This window comes from Takifugu rubripes, chromosome 4 (assembly GCF_901000725.2).
Source record: "Takifugu rubripes chromosome 4, fTakRub1.2, whole genome shotgun sequence".
NCBI lineage: Eukaryota > Metazoa > Chordata > Actinopteri > Tetraodontiformes > Tetraodontidae > Takifugu > Takifugu rubripes.
The window spans coordinates 15,173,693-15,197,177 of NC_042288.1; the positions used below are offsets into that span (position 1 = coordinate 15,173,693).

Below are 23,485 nucleotides of genomic sequence, written 5' to 3' on the forward strand. Positions count from 1 at the left end.
ATATATATATATATATATATATATATATATAAATAATAATCCAAGATAAATGATAGTTAGCCTTTTTGTATACCTGCACACAGAACAGGGAGGAGTTTACCTGAAGAATATACAGATCAGATGTCCAGGGGACATCCCAGGACAGAGCTGCCCCTCCTCACCAGTCTGTCCATCCTCCTCCTGTGCCTGTCCCTGATGCTGCTGGACCAGCAGACTATCCCATAATAGACGGCTGATCCCACCACAGAGTCATAGAAAGACCTGAGCCTCCTGAGCAGGAACGGTCTGCTACAGTGTAAAGCATCTGGACTCACTCATTATTTACATTAATGCCACTGGTCTCACAAATGAAACGATTGGATGCGACTATGTCTCCTTATGTTGAAAACTCAAAGTTAAAAAAAACAAAAAGATGCAACACCTGAATCCAACTGAAATTTGAGCCGAACAATGAAGGGTGTGTGCGGTCTGCTGCTAGGAAACACTTGAAGGCGCAACGCGGAACCAGTCTTACTGCAGACAGCAGCAGCACCTTCTCCGGCCTGCATCACCTCACAATGTCCGGCATCGCAGCCAAACTCCGGCACAACCGGGACAGAGCTCAGGGGATCGGAACCAACGACCATGCCCAGAAATACTTGAACCAGGATTTTGAATCGCTGAGGGACGACTGTCTGGAGAGGGGAGTGCTGTTCGAGGACGACTACTTCGAGGCTCTGCCCTCATCGTTGGGTTACGATGAACTGGGCCCGAGTTCATACAAAGTTCGGGGCATCGCCTGGAAAAGGCCGACGGTGGGTGCACGCTGCTGCGAGACCCTTGTTCTGGTGGTGCTGGGAATTTCAAGTGCTGCTGCTTCAAATCAAGCAACATATCAAGATCCTTAACACCCAAATTATGTTTTTTTTAAAGTAGGCTCGCAGCTGGTTTTACAATACATTGTTTCTTTTTGAAGGAATTGTGCTCCAATCCGCAATTCATCGTGGAAAATGCTTCAAGGACTGATATTTGTCAAGGAGCGCTTGGTGAGATCCCGACTGCGTTTATACGCCCGAGCACACACACCCATCCTAGTTACACAATGATTCTATACACACGCACGTCATCGTCTATATATTATGCTAATTGTAATGTTGTGTCGGCGCTTTAACATTTTTAGCGTGCGTAAAACAAGGCTTTCCTTGTCTTCGTCGTCTTCTTCTAAGCATCAAACATTGGTATCTGAGTGTAGCCGTTGCTAGTTCACTTTGCTACCGGTAAAATCCAACAATGCCGTTGGACTGACATCAGCCAAAAACTTCTGCTCACAACCAGTTTGGAACAATGTTTTTGGGCGCGACAGAGGCGTTTGCACGCTCGCAACCATAAAGGGAAGAGACAATAACCTTGCTAAACACAGGGGTGTGTGTCTGCAGGTGCACTGCATCGCTGTGTTTTGCAACGTTAATTTGATATTGCACAGGTGACTGCTGGCTGCTGGCGGCCATCGCCTCCCTGACCCTCAACAAACAGGTTCTGTCTCGGGTCGTCCCGCACGACCAAAGCTTTGAGGACAACTACGCTGGCATCTTTCACTTTGAGGTACGGCTCGCCAACAAACCCGTGCGGCAGCTACAGAAGGACAAGCTGACCACCTGCGTCCTGTCCCCCGGCTCAGTTCTGGCAGTTTGGCGAGTGGGTTGACGTGGTGGTGGACGACCGATTACCCACCAAAGACGGGAAGCTGCTGTTCGTCCACTCGGCTGAAGGCTCGGAGTTTTGGAGCGCTCTGCTGGAGAAGGCTTACGCCAAGTAAGAAGAGTTCTTTATTCATCCTTTGGTTCGTTAAAGAGTTCCAACGCCCCGATTTCCCTCCAGAGTAAACGGATGCTACGAGGCTCTTTCCGGAGGCAGCACCACTGAGGGCTTCGAGGACTTCACGGGGGGCATTTCTGAGCGACACGACCTGGGAAACGCGGATCCTCACCTCTTCCACATCATCAAGAAGGCCCTGGAGAGAGGTTCCCTCCTGGGATGCTCCATCGACGTGAGTTTCAGCCTCTTCCTTTACGTTTTACGGAGCGACGCGGTCGGTTTTAACCTGACGGGCTCCTCTTGGCCACGGCAGATCACCAACGCCTCTGATTCAGAAGCTGTCACCTACCGTAAGCTGGTGAAGGGCCATGCCTACTCGGTCACAGGCGCTGACCAGGTGAGCAAACAGGCAAAGTAAACATATCACAATGGCGTTCCGGGGAGAGGCAAAGCTATGCTCAGGACCTCACGTCCATTTTTGGTTTTTAAGTTGAATGTTCGCTCTGTCAGGTGGAGTACGGCGGAGAAGCGGTGCATCTGATCCGGATCAGAAACCCCTGGGGTCAGGTGGAGTGGAACGGAGCCTGGAGCGACGAGTGAGTAAAACAAATACCCAGCGTAATTGTGTCTCGTTAGGAGGGGGGGATTTAAGACGAGCGTGGTTTTGTCATTACTCACGCTGAGCCATAGCTGGTAAATCCTGCTAGTTTAGGTGAGGTTAGGGTGGAGGACTGCGGTTTGAAGTGTCTAATTACAGGCTCTCCCTCAAACAACCCTTTTAAACTCGTAGTTCCAGCGAGTGGAGATACGTGAGCAGCGACGACAGGGCGAGACTGACCAACCGCTCGGACGATGGCGAGTTCTGGTAAAACGAGGCTCCGTTTGTTCCTCTTCTGTTTGCTCCTCCCCAAAATAACGCCCCTACTGCTGGTCGACAGGATGTCATTTTCCGACTTCCTGCGCCAGTATTCTCGCCTCGAGATCTGCAACCTCACCCCAGACGCGCTCACAGGGGACGACTACAAAAAATGGGCGGAGACGGAGTTCGAAGACACGTGGAGAAGGGGCTCTTCGGCCGGCGGCTGCAGGAACTACCCAAGTATGAAGCAGCCGCGCAGTTTTGCCTACAGTGTTTTCCCGAGTGGTGATGCATCCCCTCTTTTCCAGATAGCTTCTGGATGAATCCTCAGTTTGTGATCAAACTGGAGGAGGTGGACGACGACCCCGATGAAGGCCAGGAGGGTTGCACCTTCATCGTGGGTTTAATGCAGAAGAACAGACGTCGCATGAGGAAGATGGGCGAGGACATGGAGACCATCGGCTTTGCCATCTACGAGGTCTGCCTTTATCTTTGCATGAGATAAAATTAGCGTCAGTGATCAGAGGTTACGAGGGCTTTTCTAAAATTCATGGGTTTCCACCTGTAGACTTAAAAGGAATAATATTATGAGCACACTGGTTGTGTAGTTGTACAATTTGCAGCCAGAACTGAAGGCTCCTTTCTAATTCAATGCTAAAAGAAACACAAAATAATTCAAATGAAACAAATGAAATGAGTTCTGTTCTGATGTGATTTTTTTTCTTTGTCTTTTCTAGCTGCCTGAGGAGGTATTGGTACAGATACTTGTTAATCCTCAAAGAAATAGACCCTGAAATAAAGAATGACATGGAGATTTGGTACCGTTTTGCAGTGTTCTGGTCTTCGGAATGTGCACCTGAAGAGAGACTTCTTCCTCAGAAACGCTTCAGCAGCTCGTTCCGAGACCTTCATTAACCTGCGAGAGGTGTGCAACCACTTCTGTCTTCCCCCTGGAGAATACCTGATCATTCCCTCCACCTTTGAACCAAACAAGAACGCAGACTTTTATTTGCGGGTGCTCTCTGAGAAAAATGCGGATTTCCAGTAAGTACAAGACCGACGTCACACTTGTTCTAACGTGCATCAGCCAACATATTTTCTGGCTGCTTTCAGAGAGATTGATGATGCTGTAGAGAGCCACGTGGAGCAGGTGAACACACTGTTCTTCTGACTGGTAGTTACAAGATAAGCGTCTCAAACTGATAACCTGTGCCCGTAGATCGATATCGACGAGGATGACATTAGCAGCCACTTCAAGAGTCTGTTTGGACAGCTTGCTGGAGACGTGCGTGTGTATTGATCAAAATACCAACATTACAGAATATGAAATCTGTGAGTTTTAACGTTTTTATTCTTTTGCTTGTTAGGATGTGGAGATTTGTGCGTTCGAGCTGCAGAAAATCCTCAGCCGTGTCGTCACGAGAAGTAAGAAAACGATCCTTTATTTCCACCTAAAAAGGGATGGATTTACCTGTGCTTGACAGCCCTTTGTCGTCTCCCTTTTCAGGAAGTGACATCAAAACCGATGGGTTTACCCTGACTACCTGCCGTACCATGGTTAACCTGCTGGACGTATCCTTCCACACTGGCCTCAGCTGCTGTAAAACACAGCAACATCAACCGAGAGCTTGGTTTTTGTAGGACGTGGCCATGCAAGGTTAGCTAGGTCCTGTTTAGGCCCATTTTAAAAGCCAATGTTTTTGTTTCTTTTTTTTTTTTTTTTTAAAAGACATTTAAATTTGAGGAGTAACTGGGTCACTGGAAGTAGCAGCTAAATTCAATATTTTTCACTATTATTTAAATCTCTATGCAACTGTACTGGTACTTTTACTATAAATATATTTAACTAATTTTATATTATCTGATATAAAGTAAATCCGTTTGCAAGAAAGGGAATAAGAAACTGTTTATTCATTAATCTTCTTTAACAGCCACCAAATTGTTAGGGTCAGGGTGTGTATCCACCCTCGGGCGTCGCCGTAGACGTCTACACTGACAACAAAGAAAAGTGTTTACGCCAAAATAAACTCAGATAATGTCACAATCCGGGAGTGAAAATTAGAATCGGCTTTTGCACTTTGACTTTTTTTTCCCTAACACATTGTTTAAAGAAAGACGGAAGCGGGAAACTGGGGCTGGTAGAATTCAGGATCCTGTGGGCAAAGATTGAGAAATTCCTGGTAGGTTCCCGGTTTGTGTCTATTCCGAACACGCGTGTGGGAATCATGTCTGCGTGGTGCGAGCGAGCGCAGCCTCAACCTGTCTGCGTCTGCATTAGGAAATCTACAAAGACAGAGACATGGATCAAAGCGGCTGCATGAGCGCCCCTGAGATGAGGATGGCTGTCGAGGCTGCTGGTGAGGACTTGGTTTAAAGAGCCCCAGACGAGCAGATCAGGCTCGCCGTGGATCACATGTTGTGTGTCGGCAGGTTTCTCTCTCAACAACCCCCTGCATCAGATCATCGTGGCCCGCTACAGCCAGGACCTGCACATCGACTTTGACAACTTTGTGTGCTGCCTGATTCGCCTGGAGCTGCTCTTTAGTGAGTTCTTGTTCTGTCCGGGGGCAGTTTTAGCTCCCAGCGGTGCAGAGGAGGGTTAAGGTGTTTGCTTCTATTTGTGCCAGACACCTTCAAGGCTCTGGATGAAGACGGGGATGGAATGATCAGCTTGAGTTTCTTTGAGGTATAAACGCGTGTTGTAAAAGGAATATTAAGAAAAGGAAGTGTGACACTAATGAGCACCTGTGTTTTTACCCACAGTGGTTGGACATGGCGATGCTGTAAACGGACCGGGATCGAGGAATCTTATTAGGAGGCTTTTTTTTTCTTTCTGATGAATACAAGTTTATGATTTCAAGGAAAAACAATCAGGGATGTGTCTATTTCAATAAACGTTATATCTGGAAAAGGGCATTCTGCAGCACGTTTGCTCCTGCACGGAAAATGCTGATACAGCAAACAAATGTACATTTTATCGCCTATAGCTGATTGACAGCAGTTTTCTTTAATCACATGTCGGTGAGGTTTCAGTAGTAATGAGATGGGAGAGCAGAATGTTAGACGATGAGGTCAAACACACGGAGCTGTGTTATTCAAGCTCAACTAACAAAACAGAGCTGACTGCACTCGACAATGGACAGACCTGAAACCTGAACCCAGGCCTGGCCAGCAACACTCCATTAGGTGTTTATTCTAGAAAAATAAATGAATGCACAGTATTTGTCCTCAGCAGGGAGCTTCAGCAAAAACAATATTTCAATTCAACACTGATTCATAATTTCACTTCAACACAGAACATTGTTAAAATTAATAAAGCATTGTCGATCTCTTATTCCATATTAGGGTTGAATATCTATGGAAGGGAAAATCCTTATTTGCCAAATAATTCAAAATCCAAACATGAAGACATGCACGTGGAATCACATATTCATTTATAGTACACGCACCTATATATGTGACATGTACATGCATGTGCATGTGCATGTGCATCTGCCCCAGAGGAATTTAAATGTTTTTATTCAACTTGAGATTTCTGACAAAATGGGCCTGCATTCTACTAAACACAAAAACATCAAAATTATAAGTGTTTATTAGAGGTGATACCTGAAAAAAAGTTAGGTTAAAAAAAAGTTAATAATGGAGTGTGACAACATTTTAGTGGCTTAATGGTATATTTTAAAGTAACCCAAACGCAGATGGGTGCAGTACATAAAACTCACCAGCAGGTGTCCCATTTCTCACAGATATGAAGCCGTTTTGGTGACGTCACGGGTCCCAGGCCCGCAATGTGCATGGAACAGCATGAAGTTTTCAACTGACAGAGTTATGCAGTCATTTCCTGTCCTGTGTGGTTCAGTCTTGTGTTTCCCTTTTACTACTCTGAAATTTTGCCGCTGGCTGCTCTGGTCGGCATAAAAAAAGACATAAAAATAAAATTCTCAAGTCTCACATGTAAAGTCCTTTTGTGAGGGTTTGGACAGTTTTCCTCAGGAGTCAGAAAATTCCAAGGTTGGAATGCAAGGGACCACTAAGATGTGCCCAAAATCTGCTTTTTTAGAGCAGATGTTAGGGCGGATGTGGGGCGGGGGCCTCTCCAAACCACCAGCACACAGCGGAACCAATCCATTGTGACACTCAAGCACTCTCTTTCCTTAAAAATAGTCAAACTGGGAGAAGAGCTTACGGATCCTAAATCACTCATTCAGAGGAGAGTTCTACACAACTGAACACAATTAAAGAGGAATAAATTCATTTAGGAGCTAACGATAAAGGAAATACACCCCCTACGACCTGGTTTAGTGAATTATTTCAATGGGATTTTTGTGATTTACTGCAGGTTTAATTATTGATTCACTCATGTCAGTGATGCCATCAAAACTGAAAGACCAATAAATCCCCAAATTGTTACTGGCCGAACAGGAATATGACACGAAGGCAACGTTGTAGACATGTGCTCCTTATATGCCCTTGTCAGGCACTCAACACCTGACCCCCCCCCAACACACACACACACACACACACACACACACACACACACACACACACGTCCTTTGCCCCTCCTACCTTGTCTACAGCCATGTTTGTTGCAGTTGTGCAACATTTAATGTTGAGCATTGGGGGGGTGTTGGGTTTCATGTCACTTTGATGATTAATTGCTTCTAGTGTGATGCTAATTAAGGTGGTTAAACTAAAACATCTTTACAAAAGTGTAGATGCTGTTTGTTGAGCAAAGGAGGGTGGGAACAGAGGAATGAGGGATGGGGGCCCGGGTGGCCCTCGGGGGTCCTCAGACTCCTGGCTGCACTCTTGGATTTTACTGAAAAATGTGTAATTGTGAGGAGCAGGACAAAGTTATATGTTCAAAAACTGCTGTAATTTACAACTGAGATTAAACCCGCATCCAAACACCGATGCCCGAAGCTTTAATCCGTAAATGGCTATTTATGGAAATGCTACCTCTGAAATCAATCACTTCAATTACGAATCTGACGGAATCGGACGCGCGCGTGAGATGGCATCTGACATGCATATGGATAAATCCCTTTGACACGATCATTTCTTACCTTATAAGGAGAGCGGTCCGCATCTCAGCAGCGGAGGAGTTAAAGGAAAAAAGAAGACAGGTTTGTTCTCCATATAAGGACGTGAACGCACCACTCCCCTGCTGCTGAAGCTCACCTGGATTTCCTCCTCACAACCTCTACAACAACACAAAAGGGACCAAAACTCATGCAAATGAGGAGAGAAAACATGGCTGAATGGGGGACAACAATAAAAAACCCAAAACCCAACACATATGTGTATATTTTGGCGACAAATGTGAAATGTGATTGAATGCAAACTGTGGGGTTTGCAACACCTGGGAAGGCGGGGGTGGGGTGGGGGAGGACATTTGGAGGTGTGCTCATTTAGCCAGGCTCCTCCTCGATGAGTCAACCTGCTCCCCTTCCTACTTATTACCCTTCAGCGGTCCGACTGCAGCTGCCATTTTTCACCGTCTCTTGGTCCTTTCACACATCACGCGCAAAAATGGTGAGTAGCTCTGAACGAAATCTACCGGTTGGGCTGGGACTGGTCCTCATGCACCGTGGGTGCGTGCTCGGGCGCGCACCCACCCGCTGGATATCTGGTTTCAAACTTCTGAAGAAAGTCTAACGCGCCCAGTTATTTATTAATTGACTCGACGTGTAACTGTTTTCGTCTGTCAGGCGTGCGTGGCCGTGACAGCGAGGGAGGCTTCTGTGCAGATTCCTCTAAAGAATATATGTGCAGACTCCCCCAAAAAAAAGAGTTTGGCGTTTGAAGGGACAGTGCAAGGCGTGGTTTTGCCTCCAAAATGGAGGCAGCTTTGTTCACGCTTCAAACTTGTTCTCAGAGAATCCCTCGGGGCGGTCTTTCGTGCGCTAACTTGTTCCACGATGACTGGAATGCGGCAGAGTCAAAGCCATGAACAGGACGCACGACGAACACGGTCATGTTGGTGCCGGGCACTGGCACATTTGAAGACTTAAGAGTCGTTACACCCCCTCTTCATGTCTTCTCTGGTGGAACGTCCTGTTTGTTCATCTTGGTTCTGCTTTCTGCCTGCAAACATCAGCTCAGGCTGAAACCTTAAAGCTCCCATCGAATCCTTTTAATCCTTCTTTGACTGGGAAATCTCTGGTTTTGATGGACAAGGGCTGTTTAGAACTTGGAAAAAGGCTCCATTTGAAGACATATGGTTCTTATCAGCACCATATCAGCAGCAAACACATTAAGCATCAGTAGCACTGAAAAGCAAATGTTGAAAAGCTAGATTTAGCATTCGTCAGTGCTGTCCTGTGCGATTGCCCAACTTAACACTTATTTTGGGCACTTGGGTTAATAACTTGTCCGACATTCTCAACAGGCATCAGGCGTCAAAGTCGCTGACAAGGTGGTCGACTTCTTCAAAGACATGAAAATAGCGAAGAATGAGGAGGGACGGGTGCGAGTGGCGACGTTTGATTTCATAGAGGACTTCATCGACGTGGGCGGCACCACCACACAGGCTGAGCTGGACGCGAAACAAATGGATGGATTCGAGTTCTTTAAGAGCCTGCTGAGTCCTGACAAATGCCGCTACATACTGTACGACTGCCACTTTGCAACCAAGGAGTCGAGTACCAAAGAAGAACTGGTGTTTGTGATGTGGTGAGTCTTGGTCTTTACATGAAAATATGACTTAATTGCAACTGGGACTGTGAATATGTACCGACTCATGTCTCCCCCCCCCCCCCCAGGTGCTCTGAAACTTCTAAACCCAAAGACAAAATGAACTACGCTGCATCCAAAGAGAATCTCATAAAGAAGCTACCGGGTAAGTCCATCATCGCGTCAAACCAGGTCGAATGTTTGCCCCCCTGCCCACACACTGATTATTTATTTTATTTTTCTTTCTCTCCATGTGTCAACAGGTATCAAACACAACTTCCAGTTCAACGATCTTGCAGACTGCCCTGACAGGAACGTTTTTGCTGGGAAACTGGGGAAAACTGTGACCAGCCTTGAAGGTGTACCTGTTTTCTACGATGCAGCGTAAACTGTGTCTAGAGGTTTCCCTCTTGCACAGCAAGGGTGATTTAATGGGATGATAGTTTTGGACCGAAAGCTTCCAGATGAAGCTTGGCCTTCTGGATGGGATAGAATAATTTTTTTTTTTTTTTAAATTCACTGCTGATTTCTTTTGTGCCCCAACAACAGCCATAAGACCTGAAACTGCAGGTGTGGTTGATTTCAGAACAATTTGGTCTCCATTCGGGTGGTTAATTGGCCCCATTGGCATCACCTGCAGTTTTTAACCAAAATGGCTGTTGTGACCAAGCACTTGACTACCCAATCACACCTCTTTGACTGTTGGAGGGAGGGGGGGACACTCAGATGTAATTTAATTCAGTGATATAGATACGTGCATAGTTGGTCATGTTTTACTTATGTGCATACGTACTGTTAAACTACAAACACTCCAGTGTACTCTATGGATCTCTAGCTAAAGTGTGCCATTTATTCAAAGCATTCCCATTCTTTTGTGGTAAAATTACAGCTCTTAAAGGTTCCACTGTAATGCAGGGATATCGTCAAATAAATTGTATGTCAAATGAAATGTTGCCCCTCTTATTCTGTGAACTGGCGTCCATGTTGGTGGATGAAGATTTGCTTTCTGTGCTCCAAATTCCCTTGAGTCTGTCCACTGAGTTGGGAATATTTGGTTTTTGCATCTATTACACATGCAGAACAAATACTGCTGCTTCAGGAGAACCTGGGTTGGTCTGCAGGATAAATGCTGGTGTTGGTTCATGGCGGACACTTAAATCTATCGGCTTTGAATACACTGTGGGGGGGGGGGGGGGCTACAGGCTAATAACATTCCAAATGTTTTTAGAATTATGACAATATTTAACTTGGAAATGCTGTTGGTTACTTTTAGCATAAATACTGAGCTACTTTCATTTACCAGTATCGGCACAAGGCTCGATATGACGTTAATTCAGTTTGGGGGGGGGGCGGCTGAGGGCAAAATGACAGCTTTCCCTAAACATCCATGGTTGGAGGGGGCACAGAAAACAGTGTCCGTCTTCCTGTAACAACCTTGTACCCACGGTGCGTTCTTAATCTTGTGCTTTTAAATAGTCAACTTCTGAAATGTGTCCCAGCCCAAAAGTCCCAATGTGAGATTCAGACATCTTCATTCGGATGAGCCAGCAGTTGCATTTACTGACGCACACAGCAGGGGTGTAGAACTACAGCATTTATTCACTCATACAAATGCAGCCGGCTACAGGGGAAAGCAGGCATGAAATTTAATGAAATACTGATCCATGTTTCCACCATTCAACCACATACAAGACATTTAGAAGTAATTGCACAGGTTGATGCACGTTTCACGCACATTCAGCTTCCCTTTTTAACACTGAACTATAGGGCAGGTTGTTGAATAAGGCAGAGGGATAAAAGACAGTCAGGAATATTGATGGAATGTGTGGTTGCTGCAGGATTCTCAACTAATCAGATCAAATGTTCATAAACATTTGCCTCCTATAGTTGCAACAAATGCCATCAACTACAGTACAAAAAAAGTTTTGGAATGCATAACTATGGTAATAAGGCATATTTGGCAATTTAATTTGTAGTGTCCTCGGATGGTCTCCTACACCGACGTGCCTTCTTTCAGCTCCACGCGGTCTCCCTTTAAAGAGCAGGACAGGATTAGCTCTTCAATGCTGCCTTTTACATCACTCACCCAGACCAGCCTCCACATGGACACAGCCTCACCTGTCCTTCCAGGTGCTCCTGTAGCGTCCTCACGGTCTCTCTCTCTTTGGTCAGCTGCTCCTGACTGGCCCTGAGAAGCTGCTGCAGCTTGGTGGCAGCCTGGCCTAAGTCTTTGGACAATTTCTTCTCCTTCTCCAAGCGCTCCTATTACACCAGACAGCAAACATATTACTATTATATTACTAATTACTATACCTTCACCATTTTAATCTTAATATTTAAAGCCTGAAGTGTCTGGCTTGTGTGGAGCTAATTTCCCAGATCATCCCAGTCTGAACAATGGGGTTAAGTCAAAGCTGAAGACTTCAACACCAACAACCAATTAAATATTGGCATCTGTTTATCAGCACTAACTAATAATTAGTAACACCAATAGAGCTGTGAGACCTCATTGGCCCACCTTGAGCTGTGCAACGTCTTCCGTGTCTGCTTGTAGTGACTCCGAATCCTTCAGAAGATCCAGCTGAGCCTGAAGCTCCAAAATTGTCCTCTGGGCCTGAACATTTCCAACATGAACACACACACATCCGATTAGAGTGGACTGTTGCTCGGTGCCGTGTCAAGAACTTAGAGAGACCGACGGCCGCTGATACCTGCTCATACTCTTCAGAAAGCTGCTGCTTCAGACAAACGTCCGCGTGCAGCTTTTCCGTCTTCTGACTCAGCTCGTTCTGGACCTGAAGGCAGACAGGAAGAGCACGTTCACAATAAAAGTATGCACAGAGAATGCGTGTATGCAAACATAGTTGGGTCATGGCAGAACTGCACGCCCACACGCACACACACAAGAGCTGCTCAACCTGTGCGCCAAGTTAATTTCCAGCATCACAAAGAACAAAACTAAAGTTTAAGGCCAACAAACAGGAGGAAAAAATCTGTTATTGTGAAGCAGCATACAAAGAAACATCTGAAAACAAAGGGAGAGGAGTGTGCATGCCAAGGAAGGTGAAAGATCCAATTTGTTAAGAGTTCTAGTCATTCAAACAATGGAACAGCGTTAGCATAATCAGCCACTGTCAGGAGCACTGGACAGACTGGAAATAGTTTACTTCTTTTTCAGTGACATCCGTTACCAAGCAACCATTATAACATGGCCATCTGCTTTGACTATTACGGCAGTTCTGGTGACGTGTTGAACAAAAACATGAGCACAAGTAGCCCATCAACACAAATAACAGCAATGAGCTCATTAATATGCGCGTCCAAGTGACTGCCCAGTACTCTGTAACAGGAAGTTATGGGTGCCCTGTGACCTTTGCACCCTGACCTGACTGGGATGAACATCAGCTACGCCATTCTGTTCCTGTTGAGCCCTCATTCTGATCTCTCCCAGCTGCTCTCTGACCTGGAACAGGAATTCATTGATAGTCAAAAATGACGCAACCTTACCACCGACGTGCCCTTTTCCCGTCACGTCGCTGAAAACTCGCCAGGTTGGCTCGGCGGGGATGACCAAGAATCAACGTGTGACAGACAACTGAATGTGCACGTCGTGACAGGTGAAAGGAAAAGCCACGTATTGAGTAAAGTCACCTGTGTAAGCTCCTCCTTGTGGGCCCGGGCCTCCTTCTGGGCCGAATCCAGCTGATTCTGGCACTCTGACAGCTGCAGCTTCAGCTGGACGCACAGTAAAACAACAAAAAATAGAGGATACTGTTGCATCCTTAAACGCACGCACGGGATTTGGATGTGTAACAGCTGATTTCTATTACATTCGTTTCTACATATATTTTCTTCAGCATCTCAAGAATTAAAAGGAATGTCAGGTCAAAAAGGAGCTCCTTTCACTTTAGTGGTAGATTTCACGATCAAATACCTGCTCCATCTCCTCTGAGAACACCTGATTGTCTGTCTGCTTCTCCAGCTGAGCTTCCAAAAGCAGCATCTGTTCCTTCACCTGCACAGAGGCAACAACGACGACGTGTTTGAGACTCGCGTTTCTGCCCTCCCCACCTCAACGGAATTAGCTTAGAAAACAAACCCCACCTGCTCTATGCTTTGGTTTTCTGCCTCCAGCGTTCTGACCTGCTCCAAGGCCTGGTTGAATGTGACAGGGATCATTTATTACAGCACAAACAGAAGGAAAATCTACACCCTCGTGGTGCGACGTCCCAATAAACAAGGTTTAACTTGCCAGCCTCAGCTGCTCGTCCGAGTTCGCCATCTTGGACTTCCATACTTGCTCTTCTTCCTCTACACTGTTCTGCAGATGTTTCAGCATTCCCTCCTGAGGAAGATGAGGAATGAGATGTTAAAACGTAAAGGCTAAACGTAGACGGAGCCAAGGTTTACTACTTACAGTTTCAGCCAGGACTGTCCTGTACTGGTCACATTCAGCCTGTAGTGAGCCGTGGCTCTCTTCAGCCTCCTTCAGTTTCTCAAGCAATTCCTGAACCAACAGGAACAAGTTGAGTTTTTTTATGCGCAGTTACTTTAAACCAGGAGTAAAATACTTACAGGTAAAGCTGTGCTCGACTGAGACTCCTGGTTCTGCTGGTTGAGAGCCTCTTGTGCTTTATGCATGAATACCTGCAGCCAGTTAGACTAAGAAAAAAAAAAAAAGACACCACACATTTTACAACAACACAATCATCAGGGTAAGAGTCAGCAAATTGTGATGAGAAACCAGCTGCTTCCTACCTGATGCGTCTCTAAAGGTATCTGTGGGAAGAGTGTCTGGAGAGTTTCTTTGGTTTCTGTCTGTAAAGCCGTCAGGTCTCTCAGAGCATCCTGCCAAAATGGTGTCATAATTCAGCGCGTGATGAAGAGCAAAGTGGCCTCGATTGAGGAGCTGCTGGTGTGTGAAGAGACCCTCACCTCTACGGGCTTTTCCTTCGCCTCTTTCAGCTCCTCCTGCAGCGACGTGATAGAAGCAGTCTTCTCTGCCAGACTAACAGGAAACACAAAATAAAACTAAAACTCTGGATGAGATACAACAGGACCAGCTTTTCTATTCTTGGATGCCTCGTTTACCTGTTTTGTAGCTGCCTGAGCTCGGTGGCACCGTCTGTCTGTAAACAGTGACCAGGAGAATAATTCACACGGGTTTCATTCTGCAGGTCAGATTCACAACTGTGAATCAACTTACTTGTGTGTTTTTAAGCTGTGCCATCTCTTCTTTCAGGTTTTTTAGCTCATCTTGAAGTGATGCGACAAGACTGTCATTCTCACTGCAGAGGGAGACATGTTTGGATTCAATGGAGATAAAATCTAAAAAGCTGGATAAGATGAAGAATAAACTGTACAATACCTTTTATTTCTCTGTTCTAGCCCAATAATAGTGTTCTCCTGTTAGAAAAGGTTATTTGCCATTGGTCACTGGGTTCTCCACAAATACATCGTGCCTTATATGTGAAGTGTTAAAGATGCTTACGGCAGCTTCCTGCTTCTCGTGCAACTGTTTCACTTCATCGTGGAGGCTGCTCAGCTGACTGTCCCTCTCCTGAAGGCTGCAGCGACGATACAATTTAAATGAACCGAGTGCAAAGCTTTGAATCGGGTCCGAGTGGAGTGAGATGCTCAAACGTTTACCTGAGTCGCAGCTGGTCCATTTCTGCGCTGCTTCCCTGTTGGAGCACAGGACAAATGGCATTGAACGTGCAAAGTCAGCCATGTGACCACGTCCGACAGGAGACAAAGAAAATGTCCCACCTGATTTTTGTCCTCCTCTTTTTTGGCCTGACTGGCCTCCAGAAGTGAGTTAATGGAGACCAGTTGCTCGACCAGTTGGGTTTTCTCTACCTTTATCTCCTGCAGCTGAGAGCTGAGGGCCTCCACCTGAGCAGAGCGCTCCCTGACCTCAGTCTCCAGTCTCCCAACGTGCACCTGGCACTCTGTAAAAGCAATAAGGTGCAGCATGATGAAGACACAGCGCGCTAATATTTCAATATTCTTGTTTCAACCACTTTGCCCCAGAAGTCATTTCCTCATTCCCTGACCTGAGAGTGCATTGCCATCATGCTGAGTCTTGTCCAGAGCTGCCTGCAAGCTGGTGTTCTTGCTCTGAGTGGCTCTGAGTTCCTCGCTCACCTCCTCCAGGCGCTTCTGTAAAGCCTGCTCGCTCTCAGAATGGCTCGTCTGTCAATAGAAGGTACGAATGGGTTAGGCCACATTGAACAGCAGGGGGGCATTCGAGACAACTGACAATGACACACACACCCGCATCTAAATTGCTCGTTTCTAAGGATTTATTTAGTTTTAGAGTTATTTCGCAGAAGCAGGTGTTGAATAGGGGAAATGGCTCATTCTCTTTCAGCGTTTCATTTCAACTGAGCCCCAACTAAAGATCCATGGACAACACATTTCCAGCCCTAAAGTGTTACAGTTCAACTAAATTAAAGACCTGTTCTCATTTCTTAACCTGTAATGCTTAAACAGTAATGCAGCAACACAGAATTTCAACATTAAGGAGTTCCCAGTATAAGACTGCTGAAGATGAGGTGTTTGGACACGCACAGATTCCAGTTGCTCCCCAGACACATTCTCCCTACAGCCCCATTACTGCATGGTTACATTCCAATCCAGAAGGGTTCTATGATTACCAGGCAATAAACGTTACAAACCACCCCTCAAGCTTTTAATGAGCCCTGTAGGTTATTTTTATTTTTAATTTTGGAAGGAGTGAAATGGCTGGTACTGTGTTTGCCAGAGAATCTAATAAGCCACTCAATACAGTTACAGCATTTACAAAACTCTGAATGAACTGAAAGTCCATAAGAAAATGTAATTATACTCATGTGTTCCAAAAGTCTGGTCTACCTGAATCCGGGCAAGCTGCTTCTCCGTAGCGGAAACTTTGGCTTCCAACCCTTTCCTGACATGTTCATCAGCGAGCAGACTTTCCGTCTTCTCTCCCAGTTCTTTGGTCAACTTTGAGCATTCTTGTCTGAGCTTGGCCAGCTCTGCATTTTGTCTGCGGACACAAGACGGAGGTGCAGATACAGAGGAATGAATGAAAGAAGAGTGCAGTCATGTTAACGATGACAGATGGTGATCAACGCCACGTCCAAGCACTCACTTGCTTTCAGCCTGACTTGTGGCTTGGTTCAGGGCATCACGAAGAATGGAGTTTTCCTGTTGTAGACGAGCCAGCTGGGCACTGGGACCTTTTTCCAATTGGTCCTGTAGGCCAAGGATCTGTAAAATTAAAAAATAAATAAAAATCAATCAACGGCTGGACAAAGAAGCAACCCCAAATACAACTAATTGGTGGTGAAATTACCTTAATGGGAATAAAAACTAAACGATGAATTGGAGCATTTGCGTACGAGAACTCACCTTTGTGTTGAGTGCTTGAGTCTGAGCCACGTGATCCTGGTAGCTGGCTTGCATGCGGGCTTGCAGAGCAATCATCTCTTGCTCTCTCTTGCTCAGCTGGGAGCTCAGCCTCGTCTCCACAGTGGCAACCTTGGATTTCTCAGCAGACAGCTCCTGAGCACGGGAAGTTCAAAAGCAAACTTCTTTCATAACTCATCATGAAAGGGAGCGAGCTCCGCACTTTTCTCAAAGGGCAACACCGTTGCCTGTGCATCTGCAGTCACTTTCTTACCTTTCCTCTACTGCCACCTTCAGGATTAGGGACTTTTTTACATATTATCGTGGTATCATTTTTGTCTTTCCACACTCCAGAGCGAGACCCCCTTTGACTTTAGTAGTAAGTCGTTTTTCATTATTCTGAAGATTATTTTAAATGTCTCTAATGCAGTCTGGTGTTTGTGCGCTGAACATATTTAGAAACTGTCACAAGGGCAGTTGACTGGTGTTCAAAGAGCTAACCTTGGTCATTTCTCTAAGACGGTTCTTGGCAGCAGATGCGTCCTCCTGTTCTGTCGCCAACTGTTTCTCCCTCTCCTCTAGCTGCTTCTTAAGTGTGGCCACCGGGTCTCCTTTCTGCGTGGCCTGGAAATGCAGACGTACACAGAAAAGATGAGTTCACCGAGCAATCACGTAGCCAAAACAGAGCGACGTTCGTCACTGAAGTGCTCTTCATCATACCATGTGCCAAGTGTCTTGAACGATGCCTCCTTTCTCAGACAGGATCTCGATGAGCCGATGAGCCTCCCCTTCGCTGAACACCATGCTACTCACCGTGGACACCAGAGTTTTGAAGGGCAAATACAATGGTGCGTCAACAGGATCCGCTGCCGCTGCTAAAAAGAGACCAAGATCATTTAAGTCATTCGGACGATCTTAAAAAAGTTCCATACATGTCAACACTAAAACTTCAATGCCCGGGCAGTCAGAATTCACTATAGTGTATCAGGAAACTGACATTTTTGTGACATATACAGAAGGAAAACTGGTAGCACCAGGCAGAGACGAGCCTCAGTCAAGGGGGAGCCCACTCTGCCCACTAACCATTGTCAAGGTACTGACAGAGCCTTTGTCAGGCGACAGAACGGGCCAATGTTTGCACAAGCCAGCAAGCTGCGTGCCCAACTTTAACAGCACTGGCATTGGTACCACTTTTCATGGAGACTTGGTCCATAGCCCCTTAGCACTGGCAGGCTAGTCAGTAGGCTTTACCTGCATCATTTCACATGGAAACCCCAGCATCAAGGAATCTTTTATTTACCAATAAACTATAAAATTAAGTTGTTAATAACATGAACCAGTTTAACCATACATGCAGCACAATATAAATTACAAACACTGACACACATAATGTATACTTAGGGTTGTATATTGGCAAATCTTTTTTCAGGTGTTGCTACCTGGCTGGGACTTTTTCTTGGAAGGCTTCTTCCTGGGCTCCTGTGGTTTTCCATTACTGGCATGAGCTGGCTGAGCTCCCACTGGAGGCACGGCCATGACTGGGACATCTTTGGCCACTGTCTCCAGCACTGGCGCAGCCTTGGACTGGGCTTGTGCACCCCGGCCGGCAGCCTTGGTCGGGGCAGGGACGGGGGCAGACTTGGTCGGGGCAGGGGCAGCCTTGGCTGTTGGAGGGACGGGGGCAGACTTGGTCGGGGCAGGGGCAGACTTGGTCGGGGCAGGGGCAGACTTGGCTGTTGGAGGGACGGGGGCAGACTTGGTCGGGGCAGGGGCAGCCTTGGCTGTTGGAGGGACGGGGGCAGACTTGGTCGGGGCAGGGGCAGACTTGGCTGTTGGAGGGACGGGGGCAGACTTGGTCGGGGCAGGGGCAGACTTGGCTGTTGGAGGGACGGGGGCAGACTTGGTCGGGGCAGGGGCAGACTTGGCTGTTGGAGGGACGGGGGCAGACTTGGTCGGGGCAGGGGCAGACTTGGCTGTTGCAGGCACGGGGGCAGACTTGGTCGGGGCAGGGGCAGACTTGGCTGTTGCAGGCACGGGGGCAGACTTTGCAGGAGTAGGGGCAGGTGCAGACTTGCCCTTGGCTGGGGCAGACTTGCCCTTGGCTGGGGCTGGGGCTGGGGCTGCTGCCGGGGCAGACTTGGCCGGGGCAGGGGCAGATTTGGCTGGAGCAGGAGCAGAGGCAGACTTTGCCGGGGCAGGGGCAGCGGCAGACTTTGCCGGGGCAGGGGCAGATTTGGCTGGAGCAGGGGCAGACTTGGCTGATCCTGTAGTGGGAGGAGACTTTGGTGTTGCAGGGCCCGGAGCGGATTTGGTCGGTGCTGGGACAGTCTTCGCTGAGACCGGGGCAGGAGCAGACTTTGCTGATGCATTCTTAGTCTGGGCAGACACAGGGGCTTCTTCCACTGGCTTGATGGGTGCAGGGGCAGCTACAACTGGTGCTGGTTCTACCTTGGCCACCTTTTTTTTCTTTTTCTCTTTAGGCGAGGGTGCGGGCGAGGGCTCGGTACGAGTGGCACTTGCTTCAGCTGCAGTCTTAGGCTGGTTAGCTAGTGACTTAACAGACGGAGTTGGTTTAACCTCCAAAACAGGAGCAGGCACAAAGGCCGGGGCAGCAGATACCACGGGGGCAGCAACAGCCTCAATCATCACTTCCATTTCAGCGGCCTCTTGGATTATTTCAGTTTCTGGGATCTTTCCATTGGGCTTGTCTTCTTTCTTCTTTTTTTTCTTCTCAGATACTTTGTCCTTCTTCTTCTTGTCAGTACGAGCAGACTGCGTTTTACCCAATTCCCTGCGTTGTTTAGCCAGGGCCTCTTCATACGAGGTCTCTTTCATGGAGAAGGTGGAGACAATAGCAATCCCAACAGCAGAGATTACCATGAATCCACCAAACACCATAATCCCAAGCGTCTGGGGGTCATAGATGTCCATTTTTTTTCCAATTTCTGCAAACCTAAAATGAGATAATAGACAGCAAACTATTACGCATATAAAATTTTGGCATTTAATGAATATCCCTACTTGCAACGGGGACAAAAACGGTAAAAAAAAAAAAAAATGGGTGGGAAAAATAATAAAAGATCAACTCATGTAATCCACATATAAGACTTTGATGCGTCATGAACAAGGACCTTGGAGTTAGAAGATCAACGTCCAGCTCCCTCCAGAATGTTACCAAAATTGAATGAGCTGTTCCCTGGATCATTAACAAATATTTCCTGGAAATTCCATTAACATCCACTGACGTTTCGAGTTATTTCACGAACAAACACGCACAGGCTGTCAACTATCGCGTGGCTGGCCCACTACAGGCTTTACCCATGAAGGCCTGAGGGTGTCGCTGTTGACTATTGAAGTTGTGCTACATAAGGACAGAACAGCAATTCTTATCAGCAAGCTGACGAGTTACAGCTTGGAGGAGGGAAACATTAATGTTGACGCAGCTCAAATTCACCCCTGTGATTAAATCCCAATTAATAGTTTAAATGATGGGTGTTTCCTAAAATACAGAATGCATTTATAAACAATTAATTTAATGAGACTGTAGATGAGAAGAACAGTGCTAAACAGGGTGGAGGTGAAATGAAAGTACAAAAAGAGGCTATATAAGACTTATAGTTAAAGATAAAAGCAGTTACAGACAAAATTACAGACAAACATTACAGACAAAATTGAATAGAGCACTCAACCTTAACCTGGTCTTAGCCTGTATAGATTTTCAACTCTTACTTTAAGGCTTAAAAACTTAGACTAAACCCGCTCCTTAATGCATTCCTGCAGCACTGCTAACTCGAATACATGTCATCTTATCCTTTCAAAAAACAAAAACCACTAAATACGATCCCAAATGTACAAACAGATACTGGAGTCATTTGTGCAAAGAGTCCAGAGTCCTTCCACAGGGAAAGGCAGTGAAAGGAAAGAGTCCTGCCTCCTGATCCCTGAGGTCACAAAAGTGACAATTACACGAAAATAAAAACGGTGGTTTCACATTATGACACTCAGGGTGACAATCTGCACACTCAATTATATAATCTGCACTTCTGGTAAATAGAAACCTAAAACAGTCTTTAGGCGTTTAAGTAAATGGTGCAGAAAAAAATGATGTTAACTGAGCTGACAGAAAACCTCAATCTTCCACCGCTTCGCCTCATTTTAGTCAGTGCAAGAGAGGAGCACCACAATACACTTTTCACTTCTTGTTTTAGTTCAGTTCAACAGAAACACATTAAGTTTTGAAAATTTGCAAGAAGGCCTATTTCGTTTTAAAGTTAAAGTTAAGTCAAAGAAACCCCCATCACGCCCTTAAGCCAAAATTCAAAATATACGATCTAAACCTGCCAATTTTATACTCTGAATAATCATTTGCAGGCTAGCAATGAGGCTAACACTGAATCAATGAATTTGACTATTGTCTCCAACATTATGAGAGGGAATGTGTGCTCACGTATCAAGTCTGAGCTCAAAGGGCTAAAACACAAATGTCCAAACAGCTACAAAGGGGGGGGAAACATTTTACGAAACTTTCAGAGGTTTTCTTCTTGTACCTGTAGTTAGCTCAAGCTGTAGCAGTTAGACAGCTTTCTATGTTAGCCTAAACTGCTTCAATGAATTAAAAAAAAAAGTATTTTACTTACTTGGCTTGTTAAAGAGCTACGTGTACTTATTTTAAAGAGAGCCGAAAGACAGGAACCACTTTGAATGACAGAGGAAGTGACTTCTGTGCAAAGCTACCTATTTATCAGCTATCTATCTGGCTAACTAGCTTTTTTCCAGTTCTCCCCCTCGCTCAGCTGCAGGAGAATCCGTGGTCTGCTGTGAAGTCGTGGCACTTCGAGCTGGCTAGACGTCCTGGCCCCATGCCCCACATAAATACCGTGCTGCTAAAACGCATTTCATTGGCTGGAAATCATTACTTCCGGAATTAAGCATGCCGGGAGTTGTAGTTTTTTAGCTACATGAAAAGCTTAGTTAGTCGTGTCACTTCCAGTGAAACAGAAGCGGATTGTTGAAATGGAATGCGGCTCGTAAGTGCGTTTATACAAATAAAATCTTAGCGAAAATAAAGCAGACTTTAAAATTACCTAGTTTTGAAGATTCTGAATGTATTGGCCAACTGTATTTAAAAGAGAACATTCAACAAGTGAACTTCCATGGAAATGAAAACTGGCAATTCTTTGTTTTTGTTGATCATCAGGATAGTTTCATTTAAAAAAACACCATGCCTTTGACACACCCAATCTGTGATACCGTGCTGTTCTGGGAAGCTTTTTTAAATGGGAAAACCTCATCTGCTTTAAATAATGGAACACCTCTATCCACACTCCAGGCCACGGAAGCAGCACACACTTGAAGCAAAAGTCTCTCCTGACACATTTCATGAATTAAATCATTGCCACATCACCACAACAGTACAGTTAAACTGTACGCCTACTGTATTCCAACTGCTAGTTGTAAAAAGTATACTTGACCTTTTTCTTTTCAAACACTAATAAACGTGCCAGTATTCTGTCCTGCGTGAGACAGGCGTGATCAACACTTTTACACCTTGTTTCCTTTTTTAATTTGTAAAACAATCTCCTTTGAATCCAGACATTTCATCTTTTTTACACCTGAAAACATCCTGAACATTGGTTGCATGCTGCCTGAATTTGGATATTTGGTTAAATATTTACATATTTTGATCAAATAATGAACGGCTTAATACGCAAAACGGTGTCACTGAGTACAGTTTCACCACAAGATACAAGAACAGCTCATATTATAATTCACTGACTTTGTTTTGTCTTGTGTCTGGTGCAAATTTTGATAAATTCTGCCATACGGCTCTGCAGATACTGTCAGGCTGGACGGGGACAGTTGCTGGGCCGCCATTTTCTGGTCCCTCCAGTCATGTCAAGAACACTCACAAAGGTGTAACACTCCTCTGGTGTCTTGGCTGTTTGCAGAAGGTCATTGTTTTGTTGGAGGGTGGATCACTGGATTATGTTCTCATTTGGCCCGTTCAGCTCTCCCTCATGTTGCCACCTCTTTGCTTGACTGTGGTATCAGGCAGGTGATGAGCGGCGCCGGCGTTCCTCCAGACATGATGACATCATTCAGGTGTATGCGACTGACACATCACAGAGACGTGGGTCACACACCACGTGTGAACTTCCAAATCATGTCCAGTCAACTTAATTCACAAATTGAGATAGAGAAGTGCCTCAAAGACGATTAAAAGAAAGAGAAGGAGCCCAAAGGTAAAGTTCAAGTGTCATAGCAACGATTCCGGGTTCATGTCAGGGGAATACTTTAGTTTTCCCAGTTTAATGTTTTCAAAAATTTCTCAAATTCCCTTTTGAATTTGTCATTTTAAAGTACTGAGTGACAGATTCATTAAAAAAATAATTGACTCCCTCCCGCAACAAATGATGTTACTACAGACACTGTATATTATGTTTTTTAAAAATGGAAGCAGCATTATTATGGGAAGGACACACTGACCTAGGAATGGCCTTCTGTTCTTTGAGCTGTTTACCTTGATGACAAAATGACATTATCAACTGGGAAGAGTCAACAATTTGTGCGCAAGTTTTTCAGTTTTCTTACCAGACTTTTTTGAGATTCATTGAATGGGTAAGGAAATATATAATACCAACTGTGGCCTGAGCATTGCTGCTGTGGTTGAATGACTGCCAAAAAAAGAAGGCAAAAATCCTTTGTATGAGTGTGCAAACAACCCGATGTGAAGCAGGACTGTGGATCCTGTTCTAGTCCACTCAG

General features: G+C 45.6%; 3 protein-coding genes across 6 annotated transcripts; 2 read left to right on the top strand and 1 right to left on the bottom strand.

Annotated features, from left to right (window-relative positions):
• The first annotated feature begins 468 nt into the window (after nucleotides 1-468).
• Nucleotides 469-5,569, top strand: LOC101076184 (calpain-2 catalytic subunit-like). 2 transcript variants are annotated; one of them, XM_011603483.2, is made up of 21 exons: nucleotides 470-794; nucleotides 956-1,025; nucleotides 1,463-1,581; nucleotides 1,658-1,791; nucleotides 1,858-2,026; nucleotides 2,108-2,191; nucleotides 2,305-2,390; nucleotides 2,585-2,659; nucleotides 2,733-2,893; nucleotides 2,962-3,131; nucleotides 3,391-3,402; nucleotides 3,486-3,697; nucleotides 3,767-3,803; nucleotides 3,873-3,938; nucleotides 4,021-4,078; nucleotides 4,161-4,225; nucleotides 4,765-4,833; nucleotides 4,932-5,010; nucleotides 5,084-5,197; nucleotides 5,281-5,339; nucleotides 5,417-5,569. In XM_011603483.2, the coding sequence occupies exons 1-21, from the start codon at nucleotides 558-560 to the stop codon at nucleotides 5,438-5,440; spliced, it is 2,100 nt and encodes a 699-aa protein (XP_011601785.2). In that variant the 5' UTR covers nucleotides 470-557; the 3' UTR covers nucleotides 5,441-5,569. The 2 variants fall into 2 exon arrangements, with proteins under 2 accessions (XP_029691020.1, XP_011601785.2); XM_029835160.1 differs by having other exon boundaries at nucleotides 469-794; nucleotides 1,858-2,191.
• A 2,480-nt stretch (nucleotides 5,570-8,049) lies between these two features.
• On the top strand, nucleotides 8,050-10,277 carry cfl1l (cofilin 1 (non-muscle), like). Its single transcript, XM_011603484.2, has 4 exons — nucleotides 8,050-8,188; nucleotides 9,045-9,328; nucleotides 9,418-9,494; nucleotides 9,592-10,277. The coding sequence occupies exons 1-4, from the start codon at nucleotides 8,084-8,086 to the stop codon at nucleotides 9,714-9,716; spliced, it is 591 nt and encodes a 196-aa protein (XP_011601786.1). The 5' UTR covers nucleotides 8,050-8,083; the 3' UTR covers nucleotides 9,717-10,277.
• Nucleotides 10,278-10,907: 630 nt separating this feature from the next.
• rrbp1a (ribosome binding protein 1a) lies at nucleotides 10,908-21,595 on the bottom strand. 3 transcript variants are annotated; one of them, XM_029835201.1, is made up of 28 exons: nucleotides 21,358-21,595; nucleotides 18,497-19,673; nucleotides 18,160-18,427; nucleotides 17,441-17,595; nucleotides 17,222-17,344; nucleotides 16,724-16,876; nucleotides 16,464-16,582; nucleotides 16,205-16,358; nucleotides 15,385-15,523; nucleotides 15,098-15,279; nucleotides 14,978-15,012; nucleotides 14,820-14,895; nucleotides 14,697-14,734; nucleotides 14,535-14,616; nucleotides 14,420-14,457; nucleotides 14,264-14,336; nucleotides 14,087-14,176; nucleotides 13,904-13,990; nucleotides 13,746-13,835; nucleotides 13,581-13,673; nucleotides 13,433-13,483; nucleotides 13,263-13,343; nucleotides 12,980-13,063; nucleotides 12,714-12,791; nucleotides 12,040-12,123; nucleotides 11,847-11,942; nucleotides 11,447-11,590; nucleotides 10,908-11,360 (listed from the first exon to the last, which is right to left on the bottom strand). In XM_029835201.1, exons 2-28 carry the CDS (start codon nucleotides 19,649-19,651, stop codon nucleotides 11,322-11,324), a joined length of 3,807 nt encoding a protein of 1,268 aa, XP_029691061.1. In that variant the 5' UTR covers nucleotides 19,652-19,673; nucleotides 21,358-21,595; the 3' UTR covers nucleotides 10,908-11,321. The 3 variants fall into 3 exon arrangements, with proteins under 3 accessions (XP_029691061.1, XP_029691060.1, XP_029691062.1); XM_029835200.1 differs by having other exon boundaries at nucleotides 18,160-19,673; XM_029835202.1 differs by lacking the exon at nucleotides 12,714-12,791 and having other exon boundaries at nucleotides 18,160-19,673.
• Between the last annotated feature and the right edge of the window lie 1,890 nt (nucleotides 21,596-23,485).